The sequence below is a fragment of the Neopelma chrysocephalum genome, unplaced genomic scaffold (assembly GCF_003984885.1).
Source record: "Neopelma chrysocephalum unplaced genomic scaffold, ASM398488v2 Primary Assembly neopelma1_23, whole genome shotgun sequence".
NCBI lineage: Eukaryota > Metazoa > Chordata > Aves > Passeriformes > Pipridae > Neopelma > Neopelma chrysocephalum.
In genome coordinates this window covers 881872-895071 of record NW_020897691.1, presented here as the reverse complement: position 1 = coordinate 895071, position 13200 = coordinate 881872, and the positions used below count along the sequence as shown (strand labels likewise).

At 44.5% G+C, this 13200-nt stretch overlaps 1 protein-coding gene across 2 annotated transcripts in view; it reads right to left on the bottom strand.

Moving 5' to 3' along the window:
* HNRNPU (heterogeneous nuclear ribonucleoprotein U) overlaps window positions 1–11600 on the bottom strand; it is a 14034-nt gene extending 2434 nt beyond the window's left edge. The window contains exons 1-13 of one of the 2 annotated variants that reach the window (XM_027683815.1): window positions 10765–11600; window positions 10643–10722; window positions 9734–9845; window positions 9535–9608; window positions 7054–7193; window positions 5347–5446; window positions 4120–4232; window positions 3455–3718; window positions 3082–3201; window positions 2447–2575; window positions 1919–2087; window positions 1146–1385; window positions 702–904 (exon numbers count right to left, since the gene is read on the bottom strand). In XM_027683815.1, the coding sequence (XP_027539616.1) occupies window positions 702–904; window positions 1146–1385; window positions 1919–2087; window positions 2447–2575; window positions 3082–3201; window positions 3455–3718; window positions 4120–4232; window positions 5347–5446; window positions 7054–7193; window positions 9535–9608; window positions 9734–9845; window positions 10643–10722; window positions 10765–11378 (2358 nt within the window). In that variant the 5' untranslated portion in view covers window positions 11379–11600. Of the gene's footprint in view, window positions 1–701; window positions 905–1145; window positions 1386–1918; window positions 2088–2446; window positions 2576–3081; window positions 3202–3454; window positions 3719–4119; window positions 4233–5346; window positions 5447–7053; window positions 7194–9534; window positions 9609–9733; window positions 9846–10642 lie in introns of both variants that reach the window. The other variant, XM_027683804.1, reaches the window with a different exon arrangement.
* Window positions 11601–13200: the final 1600 nt, after the last annotated feature.

Here is a 13200-nt window from a genome sequence, read left to right as displayed (position 1 = left end):
GTTATCTGATCAGACAAAAGGATATGGGTCACACAACTGAAAATAGAAGAGCTAACCCACAGAACTTCAAATAGAAGTTATGGTACAACAAAGGGACTGATACTAGTAGATAAAATATTTCATTTCTCCTGTTTGTCAGTATTATGCAAACCTGAGCCATGTTTACTGGCTTGGGCTCCATCTGCTGGCTTTTCAGTAATCCAATTTTTTTTTCATGAATTCCACTGATATTCCACCAGGTAAGACCTAGGCTAGCACCTTTACTAGTTGTGTTTGATACCAGACACCAAGACAAAGACTATGCAGAGTCATTTCCATAAAGTTCCCTAAATATTTGATAAAGATACACCTTGACCCTAAAGCCAAACAACAGTTACTACTACTGTCAGGAAGAGAGGGGGGAACACGTGACAAACAAAAAATCCCAAACACAAGCCTTCACATACATGCCCTAGAAATCTTGTTTTTTAACAACAGAGGTACAGCCTTAACATGGAACCCCCACATCCACATCAGCACCTCTTACACAGCATTCAGAGCCCTGCGCACATGCACTAAACTGGAAAGGCCTTGCAAGTGTGGCAGTGGTTTAGCACCACAACCAAGTGTGTGGCTGTTCACAGCCGCCAAACCTTTCAAACAACCTCATCCAAAGTACTGTAGTTCACCCAGTCAATCCCCCCTCCCCACCCAAGCATCACCTGGTTGTAGTTCCCCCTGTTGGGCATTCCACCTCTGTTATAGTTTCCTCTGTTTGAGTAGCCACCTCTGCTTGGAAAGACAGGGCCGCGAGGATACGGGTAGCCGATTGCACCGCTGCTGCCACCGCCACCACCGCCACCTCCACCACCTCGCTGAGGCATGTTGCCTCCCCTTCTGTTGTATCCGCCACGATTGCCAGGGACTGCAGGGAGAGAGTTACTTCAGGTCTTACATACTTCCTACTTGAAAATCAACAGTGCAATCCAGGATTTTGACAATTTTCTCATTTAAGCTGGACAATTAACTCTGCGCTAGAACATTAAAACTTGCTGAAATTGAAAGCAAGATTCCCACTAAGTAATAACTGCGATGCAAGTACTACACCCTTTTTTCCCCTCAGTAGCAGCAACCTCCAGAATTCACAGCCTTATTTTTAGGCTCACCTCCTCCTCTGAAGTTGCCCCGCATGTTGAATCCTCCACGTCCTCTCTGACCCCTATTAAATTGATTTTTATTGCTCTTCTTATTCTTCTTTGAGCCAGTGTTCTGTTTCTTTTCTGGCGGAAGAGCTTTCTTACTTTCTTCTTTATACTGTTCCAAAAGCTTCTGAGCTTCTTCTTTTTGCAACTCTACATAGATTATTTCATCAAAACATTCTGCTACCTCTGGCAGTGTGAAGTTCCCTATAATTGCAAAAACACTGAGTATTCAGCATCTACATTCAGCTACAATGAAAGCCACAATTAAACCACCTTTCTCCCATTCTTCCTCCCACCCCCTGCATTCCCTCAAGCACAGGGACAAAATTACATAATTTGAGCATTTAGGAAATATAACAGTGACAAAAGAAATAAACAGGTCTTCATGGAGTTACCAGTACTGTTCCAAACCTCAAAAACATTCTGCCTGTATCTTTTCTTTTATAAGCCTCCACTCAGAATACCAGTTTCTGCCAAATATATCACTCATATAGGGCACTTTATGCCAAGACAGCTTTGTGCATCTGCATGAAGCGTATCAGCATAACTGAGTAGTGTTAAGGACTGCAGCAGAGGGAACACAATATAGTGTTATCCTACCAAGTTACAATAGTCTTCCAGTTTTGTTTAAGTACAACTGTTTAAGATAAAGTGATTTTTTTTAGACTTCACGTTTACTTAATCCTTTAAACAGATAGTCAGCATCCTAAAACACAGTATAGGATTATGTTCCATGCCTTTCATTTTGAGAACTGCATGCTCTGGAAGATCTTTTCCCTCCACCTCTGCCTTCTTTTGTGTTCTTTGCTTGTAGTCTTCATCTTTTGGGCAAACAACAACTGCTTTGCGCTGGAAGCCTGCAAACAGGCACATTTTTCTCCTCTGCGCAGCTGCAGACACATTTGTCTGAAAAAAATGCAGTAACTTACTACACGTAGCTGTCATTGTAAGAGTTAAGGAAGTCAACTTATGGTGTATAGACTTCACCTCTACAAGAGCTTGCAATGAAGTTTACAAATAACTGGACATAAAGATGCTGCACAATGCAAAGTTACGAACTCATATCCATGTGTTAAATCACTATTCCTCCCACATCCCATAAATCCAGAGAAGTTCAGACAAGCATTTGTAGTAATATCTCAACTTTGTGTCCCATGAGTAGTAAGTAAGTGAAACTGCTATTACAATGTAACTTTAATCCCAGTTAATTACTACATTACAGCCTATAACAGATTTCCTTAACCGTTTTTCACTGAAGTTTCTACCTGATCCAAAATGAAATTCCGCTTCTTACGAGCTGCAATCTCAATGAACTTCCCAAGACACTGTGGAGCTCTCTGCAACAGTGTGTTAAGTTTCCCAGTGTCTGCCATCTGACGCTTAAAACCTGCAACCTATGGAGAGATTTTCCAGAGTTAAAGTAGTCGTGATACACGTGGCTGACAATTTCTTTGCTAAATGTTCTCCATCTCAATTCATGGATTGTTGAATTGAAGGCTGTAGCTACAAACTCGTAACTGAAATTCTCAAGCCTCCATAAGACAGAGAGCTTTACAAACAAAGACTCTAGGTAAATCAATACAGTTCAGTTCAAGGTATACTCATCACAATACTAATTCCAGCTAAACATTCTATTCTGAGAACAGTAACACAGAGAAATAGAAATACGTTAAGAGTCAACAACAGCTGACTATTTTTTATATACTACCACAAAAAGCTTTAGAATTCTGCTGTGCCACATACAAATGAGCAGCTCAGCAAGGCAAAAAGTCTTTTAACAGACACTAGCTAACACGTAGCCAGTTTCTTTGATACAAAAGAATCCCACAGCAGCCAAACACCTTGGATTTACACCAAGTTTTTAATATATCAAGAAATCAAATGTCGTATTTTCACTTACCATCATTTTGTCCATAATAGTATTTGTCCCAAGAATGTTGTATTTCCCAGGATTGGCTGCTGCGTGTTTGGTAACCCATGTAGTCTTGCCAGCCCCAGGCAAACCAATCATCATGACCACCTATGATGACAAGTTCTATATCTGAGATACTAGTTCAAAGATTTTCTTTAGTATGCAACTTAGCCCAGAAAGCCTAATGAATACTGAGAGGGAATGTGGGAGTGTCAGGGGGTGGTGGTGGTAGCGAACAGTCATGGGATACTAAGTATTAAAGCTCCCAAACAATGTCAGAGTGTGGTGTAATAGTCTGTTTAAGTCTACCACTGCCATCCATCCATCTCAAGAACTTTGAGATTATCAAGAAGAAACTTACCTCACAATCTTTCTTTTGCTCAGGTCCCTTTGGTCCTCGGACCCTATCCTCCAGGGGGACCTTCTGGATGAAGGTATACTCTTCAGGAACAGGAAAGTAAGGTTCCTCCTTCTGACCAAAGTTAAACTCAACTGCACAGTTATGGCAGAGAACATGTGGAAAGAGTGGTCGCCCATCAAGAACTTCCTTGCTTATTTTGAATGCAACACCAAGCTCTTGTCCATTCTTGGAATATGAGAGTTCCACTTCATCACCATCAAAATTCTGTTTTTCAGACAGAACATCAGGTTGGATACAATTACCTCACTCTATGAAGTTATATTAGTCACTTCACTATACTCACTATATTCATTTAACCCCTGTAACACTGCTATATCATAAACGAACTAAAACAAATTTTCTCTTACAATGAGTTACTGCCAATGATCATCTTGTTTAAGGTCTGATTTTTTTGTTAAAGGCTTTAAAGACATTTGTTTATGAATACGAAATCATGTTGGCAGCAGCCCCTGTTGATAATAGCTGCTGCTTCTACCATCTCCCTATGTTAAACAACTTGTCTTGCTCCCATGATTTTAAGTATTTGCTTTACTGCTTATCACATCAAAGAAGTCTAAAAATATTCTCTTTTGAGGAAAAACATCCTTGAATAAGTGACAACTTACAGCAAAACATCCAATCACATCATTTTCATCAAACTTCTCACCAAAGTCTTCAGTCTCACAATTGCAAGTCTTTATTCCTTTTAGAGAATACCCATAAGAAAATTCTTCTTCACCTGAAGAAATAATTTAAACTAATTAAAAACAAGCATTCCCACCTAATCTTTTAGAAATAAATCACTTTACAGCTATTTATCTAAGCTGCCGTTCAGAATATTTTTATTAATGCCAAAACAAACTATGACCTTAAACAGTTACACAAGTTCATTTTTCTATTCAAGAATACTCTCACTTGAGATGGAACAGCAGTGTTTCCTCATCCCAGTTTTAAGAGCCTTATGCTGCTGGTTCCAGATTCATCCTGACAATAAAGCTGAACTGCCAGATAAAGACATGAGCAACTATTTTTAAACTCTGAACACCTCACATTATGCACTGGTATACCTGCTGTAACATAGTCAGAAAGGCTTTCTGAATTTAGTCCCCAGTAGCACTTACCCCTCCCATTTTAAAGGGAGTTTAGCAGACAGTCAGCCTATGCGACAGCTGAGGATGAAGCTGCAAGGAACAAGCTAACAGGAAGTGTCAAACATAAGCACTCAGGTGGAACTTAAGTACTTAACTAGAAAGCTGTTGCTGATGCAGAACATACCAACTCATACACAGTTCCCACAAAGATGTGTTTCAGCAACAAGTATGAGCTGTCAATGTTATTATGACCATTTGCCATATATCTAATGAAGTTGTACTTTTTTCTTTTCAACTATTTTCAGAAATTAGGATTTCCCCCCCAGGCCAAAAGAATGATAATGGAGTTATCCATGAATTTTTTTTCACTGGTTAAATCTTACACTGTGTCCCACCCTCGAAGAAAAAAGAGAAGGGGAGGGAGAAGGGCTGCCTCTGTTCCCACTTATGACACTACATGAAAAGGAGAAATCTTTATCTTGTTAGGTATTCGATAACATTCTCCTCAAGTCATACATGACCACTGGAAGAACTAGCTCTGAAATTATGTACTCCTTACAGCCTGAATACTTAACGGCTTAATTTGAGTCATTTACAGGACATGGTGTGAGGAAGTTTATTACTAGGACCAAATAAAGACTTTTCAGAACACACAGATTACAATCACTAACTTTGTCCCCCCTGCTTCAGAAAAAGATGATTTAAAACTTCAGCCATATTCAGCATACACAATTCAAATGCAATCAAACATTTAAGTCTTACCAAGCAACATTCCACTTGTGTTCAGTGACCAGCCAACTCGCACTTCGTGTATGTCAATATCTTTTGTATACAGGTGTTTAACAGGAATCTTTTCTGTAACCTATTTTTAAATTATTCAGCAAAAGGTAAGTGATATTTATTAGACATTAACAAGATGGAAGCACAAAAGGTAGTATTTGGAACCTTTACACATTGGTTAAATCTTTGCTAAGTCTAAGTAATCACCTTCTGCGAAAATAAAACATTCTGAAACCACAAGCCAAGGACTAAACAGTTTTATCTCCTGACCTAGCAATGAAGATTGAAGATACCATATATCTTGATCACTTTGTCAAAGCAGTCCCCCTCAGTGGCCAAAAGCCTTAAGTCCTTTTGACACTGTATTAATATCACAAACAAGATGTATACATATTTAAAAAAAACAAAAGAGCTGCCATAAAATTGGGATTAACAGTAAATTACTTTGCTAAGAAAACATGCAATGGATAAAAAAAATTGCTTTATATAGACTGAGGCAAATATTACACTCATCCCTTTTCACTGTAAGCAGACTTCCTGGGCAAACTGCCAACTTCCAAACAACATAACCAGATTTAAACAAAAAAACCCCAACACACAAAAAACCCCCAACAAACCACCTAAAAGCACTGGAATCTGTAGGCAACCAGCTATTTCTTAACCGCATTTACTAACTTCACCAAATTCAAGTGAAAAACCCATCAGTATCCTACCAGCTTCCACAATCATTTAAGTCAGGTCAAACTGATTTGAAAGCGAACAGGGCAATAGTGACATTAATTTCACTTCACTGGCCTCCCAAAGTTAAAGGTATCAACAGACAAAGAAATCACTCCATGCAACAGCAAGGAGAACGGGATCACTACCCAGTTCTCATGGAAGAAGTTAATGTCAAAGCACTACAGGAAGAGAACAGAGTAAGCATTTATATACACAGGCACATCATATGCAAAGAAGCCTTTAACATGGTTTTAAGTAAAGAAAAATAAAATAAAAAATTCAAGCTTTGTGCTCTTGTTACTCTTCCATCCACAAGTTGGATAAATCAGTTTATTACAAGGCTGATTGCTCTTTGCTGTTCTTAGCTTTCAGGAGAACTTCTGTTCTCAAAATTTAACTACCTTCTAAATACTCACATTCAATGCATCAAGTCAGAGTTAATCATGTTGAAAGGGACCTCTAGAGGTCATCCAGCCCAAATCTCTACCTAGAGCAGGTCAAACTCAAAGACTAAGTGGAAACAGAAAGGACTACTGGGATAATTTATATCCCCTTTTTAAAAAAGAAGTCAAGCTCTCTGTACTCTTCAAAAAGTCCAACCAAACTTCTGACTACAGAGTATAAAAATTCTTCAAGTGTTGATGCATGAGATGCCAAATAGAATTCTTGGTTAAAAAATGAGACCAAAGATCTCATTCAGACAAAATGAAGGGTTTTGGGGTTTTTTTGGGAGGCTTTGTTTGTTTGGGGTTTCTTTTGTTGAAAAATGGAAGTTCTTATTAAAGAGGTAACAGTTTTGCAAACTGAGTCATCTTTTATCAAGAACATTTCACAGGCACATAAGACAAGGCCTTCCCAGGCCTTGTTCACATGACGTAGTTTTAACTTAGTCCAAAAAATGTGACAAGTATAAACAACATTATATTTAAGCATGCAAAACAGTCTCCTGTAAGCATCAGTTTAACTCACCTTCATCTCAAAGCAGACTTTGCCTTTAGAAACTCCATAGGAAGCTCTCCCTCCAGCCCAAAGGAAAGCAAAGCTTTCCATGGTCAGAGAGGAAGCACTAAACCGGTCTCTTGAGATTTTAAAATGCAGGTCACAGTTATCTGTTAACATAAAAATCATTCTGTTTACTCTGGTTACAAAATAACATACAGGTGTCCAATTGTATGCATTAAAGGTGATGTCAGCTTTCAAAGGTGATATTCAAGACAAAATGCCAGCAAGTACTCATCAGCTTTCAGAAAAGCAACTCGCAACTAAACATATGCCTAGATGGAGGCACAGGCTGAAGCTCAGCATAAAGTCTTAAAAAAAACTAGCTAACAAGAGCAATTTTTCAAGGTGTTATCTTCACTTTTGTCACCCATTTCCCCTGTATTTTTTCCATCTGCTTAAAAGCCCCTGAATTTCACCTTATCTACCTGAGTCTTCTTTGTTGGTTACCTATTTCTGCCAATATAGAGCAATCTGCACCATGCTCTTGGTAGTATGTGCTAAACACCTGTTTTTGAAGTAGTCTTACTGCTCACCCCCAAAATTAAGGGCTGCTAAGAAGTAAACATGAACACAAGTACTTTTGAATACTGAAAACAGCCTCTAGTTAATACAATACACTAGCGAGTCCCATTAGATTAAGCCAATTAAAATACAAGTGTTTAATTCAAACACTCTCTGTGCTTAGCCTGAGAACTACTTCAGGCCAAAAACAAGACCTACACTATGAATTCACCTATCACTCTAAGAGCTTAAGTGAAACCTTGGTTTTACAGGTACCTTCAGAGCTGAACACCATCAAATTGCTAATGAATCTTTTAATAGATTTCAGAATGACAATGCCAAATGGTAAGATGGGGTGCAGCATAGAGCACTTTAATTCCCCAGAACAAGGAATCCATAGATGAAGCTCCAAACCTATTTGATAGTTACAAGAAAGCTGAAGGAGCAAATAGCAAGTTCTGCTCTAGCGTAAAACCTGCATGCTGCCTGAGCACACCAACTGCAATCTGCCCTGTATTACTGGCAACTCTCATGCACAAGATTTTTTGTTTGCATACAACCATCCCCAATTGCAACAGTATTTGTTTTCCAAGTGTTTTCTAACTTTTATTTGTTGTGTGAAAACCAGATAAAATCACACAGAAGAAACCCACCTTTGCACGTTACTTATAGAACAGGAAATGACAATAGAATTTCAAATTACAGCTTTTTTTTAAGACATGGGAAATAAAAGGTACTTAAGAGTGGGCTAAACCTCTTATATGTCTGGATCACTATGGTCCAGAAAAGATAATACCTATTCAGTCTTTAAGCTACATTGGAATCTTATCTCCAAACAGTCTGTTAACACTTTAAATCACAAAGTTTGTCCAGTAAGAAAACTTTTCACTAGGAATTATTATTATTACTAGAAATAGTAATAATTAACAGCAGCCATTTATCAGTCATTGGGAAAATTCAAAGCTCCCACAGAGATGGCTACTCACCAGGTTAGCAGACAGAAACTTGAGATTTAGTTACCAAAATGTCAAGGATGGCATATTCAGCAGTTTACGTGGCTGTAAACTAATACTGCCTTCCACTTCAAAGCATTTGTTGTGGGAAAAAAAAAACTGGAACTACTAACAAATATGTCAGATAATGCCAGAAGTTAAGCTTTCCTTCCATGGCACTTTAAGAATCCAACAAGTTCAAGCACTACTTATTCCAGTTTTCTAACATTGCACTAAGTTCTTATACTTACCCTCAAGAATACAAATGTCAACTTTGCTCTTACAGTACATCCCAGTAATAGTAATGTTTATAATCTGTCTCAAAAAAACCCATTTGCAGGTACTTGTCAATGTCTACACTCTACCGACCAATTCTCTCTGTCTTCCCACTTACACATATCACCACCCAACCCCATAAACTCCCACGCTGCATAAATGGGTCACTTTTCAGGAGGCCTTACCAGATTTTGTTCAATTTCTCAGAAGATGTGAAAGAACACCCCACTGCTTGGTACATATATAGTGCAAGTTACGCAGGAAGCTCACTTCACCAACCATACTATTGTAACCACTTACACTACTGACTCTCTAAAGCTTTCTGAAGCAGAAGTGTTGGAAAACTATTTTCTCAAGCTGTTTTCAGGGTGTTCTATGTTCACTCTACATTTGGCCACCCAAGCTTCCATACTATGTAAGAGTTTTGGTTAAGATTTCTTCACAGAATTCTGTCACCAGAGACTTTGTAGGAAAACAAGCTTACTGCTGCTAATATACTTGCATATCCTTCTGATCTCTGTACATTGAAAATGGGTAGAAACACAATTTCTTTTTTTTTTCAGTTACCTGGTAATGAAAGTCAACAAATGTATTCTCCCTGCATTTCAGAAAGTGTGGCATTAAGATGAAAAATATAACACCACATCTTTCCAGAGCAAAGGAAAGCATGTTTACTCACAAGTATCAAGACAAACCACTGTGTCATCAAAATGTTCATCTTCTTCTTCAACAGGTGGTTGAGGGGACTTGGCCCTGATAAAACAAAGACCAAACAAAAGATAATAAAGCTACACATATTTTCACAATGTTAAAATAGACACTCCGGTACTTTGCTTCTCCTCATTCACAAAATGCTGCCCAGCATCAAGTCTGTTTACCTGCTATACTTATTTTCCTCAATGTATTCAAAATATCCACGGCCATGGTCCTCACGTGGTCTTTTCACTCCCCTCTTCTTCTCACCAGGTTTTTGTTCCATTTTACCATCTCCTGTAACAAAATGAATTATTCATTTTAATTATTTTAAGTTTTAATTAAATTAGGAATAAAATCTGAGGATTATAAGCTTGTAAATTGCAAGAATCTACAGCATAAGAAAAACAATAGCCTAAAAAGGAGTTTTGCTTTTTTATTAAGATAAAACCCCGTATCTCGAATTTTCTCGGGAGACTCAAAACTTGTCGTGGGTCAGAAGTGATTTAGCAGACGGAAGGGGCCACTACACCACGCAGCAGCCGGTACGGCCGTCGATGTTAAGATCCCCACGGAAAAGCCAGAAAAATAAAATAAAAAAAATAACAGGACCAAAAAAAATCCGGACCCGCCACGACGCCGCATCCCCATCCTCCCCCCCGCGGGGACAGCGGGACATTCCCGGCCGCTCGCAAGGGCACGGCGCGACCCGCACGACTGCGCCTCCTCCCGGCGGGCCGCAGGCGGGAGCCCCAGGGCAGGAATTCCTCCTCCTCCTCCCGCCTCCATTGTACCGCCGGGCCTTCCCAGCGCCATCCCGTGCGCCTAGCCCGGAAGTGACGTCACGCGCGCCGCGCGCCCCTCGGCGCACAATGCACAGCGCGCCCCAGTGGCCCCTCCGCCGCCCCTCCCCCCCGGCCCCTCCCCCCGCCCGGCCCCCCCGCCGGGGCCGCACGAGGCGCGGGGCCTCCAACGTCCTCCCGCGCGCGCCCCGCAAGCCGCCCCCCCCCCTCACACCCGTGCGGGCCCCCCCCCCCATGGGGGGGGGGGGACGGGATTAATCCCCCCCCCCCGCCCCCACCGCGCTCACTCACCCCCGGCGCCCTGAGCCCCAGGGCGGCCGCTGCCGCCTTCCGCTTTCTTCTGCTGCTGCTGCTGTTGCTTGGCGGGGCCCGCCGGGCCGGAGGCGGCGGCCGCGGCGGGCCCCGAGGCGCCCCCGGCGCTCTTGCCTGGGGCCTCCTTGGCGGCGGCGGCGCCGCGCGGTGGGAGGAGCGGTGGGGGCTGCTGCGGCTGCTGGGGCTGCGGCGGCTGCTGGTCGCCGTGCCCGTTGGCGTCTCCGGCCACGGCCTCCTCCTCGTCGGCCAGCTCGTCCTCCCCCTCCTGGAATCCCTGGTCGTCGCCGTTCTCATCCTCCTCCTCCTCCTCTTCCTCCTCCTCGCCGCCCGCCTCCTCCTCCATGGGGCCGCCCCCGGCCCCCGCCCGCTCGCCGTTCTCTTCGCCCAGCTCCATGGCGTCGCCATCAGCGGCCTCCAGCCCTTCCTCGTCGTCGTCCTCCATGGCGGAGGCCGCGGCCTGGCCAGGGCCTCCCCCTTGGCGGAGCTGCGCGGCGCCCCCGCCGCTCTCGGCCGCCTCCCCCTCCACGCTGCCGTTGCCGGGCTCGGCCGCGCCGCTGGCGGGGCCGCCCCCGCCGGCCTCCTCCTGGTCAAGCGCGGCCTGGAGCCGCTCCATGAGCTCGGCCTTGAGGCCCTTGTCGGACAGGCGCCGCTTTTTCAGCTCCTCCTTCAGCTCCGACACCTTCAGCTTCTTCACGTTCACGGGCGAGCAGCTCATGGCGGCGGCGCTGGCGGCTCGGTCCCTGGGCGGCGCGCGGGCGGCGGCGGTCAGGGACGGGCGGGCGACTCTGGCTGTGCCTGCGGTGTATGGGTGCCCTGGCGGGCGGTGGGAGCGGGCGGGAGGCGCGGGGGGCCTGTGCGGCTGCGGCGGCTGCGGGAGCTGCGGAGCGGGACCCGCCTGGCGCCAAATCCTTTCACCGCGAGCTCGCGAGGGAGACGCGCCTCGCGGGGCCGCGCACGCACCACCGCCGCCGCGCGCGCGCCGCCCCGCCCCGCCCCCGCGCACGTAGGCCCTCCCGCGCTACCGTAACGACCCTGTTACCGTAAATGCCCGGCCGAGCACAGCGGGGCCCGCCGCCCTTCTGGTGTATTCCTGCCCGGCAGCGGATTCACCGACACGCAGCTCCGGCACACTGACCCCGCTCGGGGCTGGGAGCCATCCGCGCGCCAGTTCCCGCTCGCTGACATTAGGCCACGGCCCGACCGAAATGCCCCCGCGTTCGAGCCGCAGCCTCGCAGCGCTCTGCCCTGCCTATCCGCGGTCCCCGGCGCCCCTCTCGGGGGCCTAGTCCTGTACGGTTTATTGCGTAAAGGCTTCGAAGAGGGGCACTGCCGCCCGAAATAGTTCCCCTGGCACAGCCCTGCTAACGCGGTTATGTAAGGGCAGGACTGGAGCGAGCAATCCGCGTCCCCGCAGGACCGGGAAGAAGCAGGCGCAGGGCTGATCCTAAAGCAGAGCCCGGCGATAACAAAGGTTCTCGAGTGCCTCAACTGGGGCTCGGCACAGAGCCCACCCGCCAACCAAAACCGCTCAGCTTTCCTTCCTGTCCCCCACCCCTCTCTGCACAGCATTAATTGGGGGCTCTCCTCAGCCACCCAAGTTGTACAGTGGTTGAATTTTGGATTTTTCCAATTCGGTCAGAACTAACAGAAGAATAAACAGCGGAGAGAATTTTGCTTGAACACGAAGGCAGAACTGATCTACGACTCAGCTTCCTTAGGGAGCAGGAATAAAAAACTAATTTTCCCTTGCAGGAAAAGGAAAGCAAGGCAAACCATCGGTATGAGGCGCAACAGAAGGGAAGGTGTGTTTGGCACGAAGTTGCCTTGTGTTGGTGCAGATCGCGTGTCCTCCTGAACCAGAACAAATTACTTTTACCTGCCCCGAGAGGAAGGGAGGAGAGACAAGGAAGTCACCCTGTTTTAACGCACAAGGAAAGGGCTCTTTCAAACACATACGGGCACACACTGCTCTGTCCTCAGTCAGGCTACGTCCATTGGGAGGAAACACAACTCAGTCAGCAAGGTTAGCTCAACCCAGCACTACAGAACAGCTTGTTGGAATAGACAGGACGAGATGCAATATGTACAGATGAGAAAAAGGTTGCCAGAACCTTTCCCTTACTATAAATGCAAGTTAGTAGATTTTATCTCAGTCCAGTAGGTCAGAGTCATCTCAACAGGGGAAGAAGAAAAGGGTAAGAGTGCATCAGTGCAAAGGAGAGGTCAGTGTGTGAGGAAACTGCTCTACTATAAACCATTACCTTTGTTCATTTCTTCATGAAAGAACTCTCTTAGCTAGTCTGCTGAGGAATTTTTGATATATACTCTTCTGCCAAAGTGGCAACAAAAGTAAACAGAGATCACCTAGTTAATATTGCAAGACTGACTAAAACTTACAAATAGCTCTGTATTAATTTAGATGTCATCTGCCTATTACATCTGAACCTCAGATGAAGCCCTACATTTAGACCTTGATCTGGCATAGGCGTCTTCACATGTTCAGCCATGTTTCTGGGAGAGCTTAATCGACCTGTCTG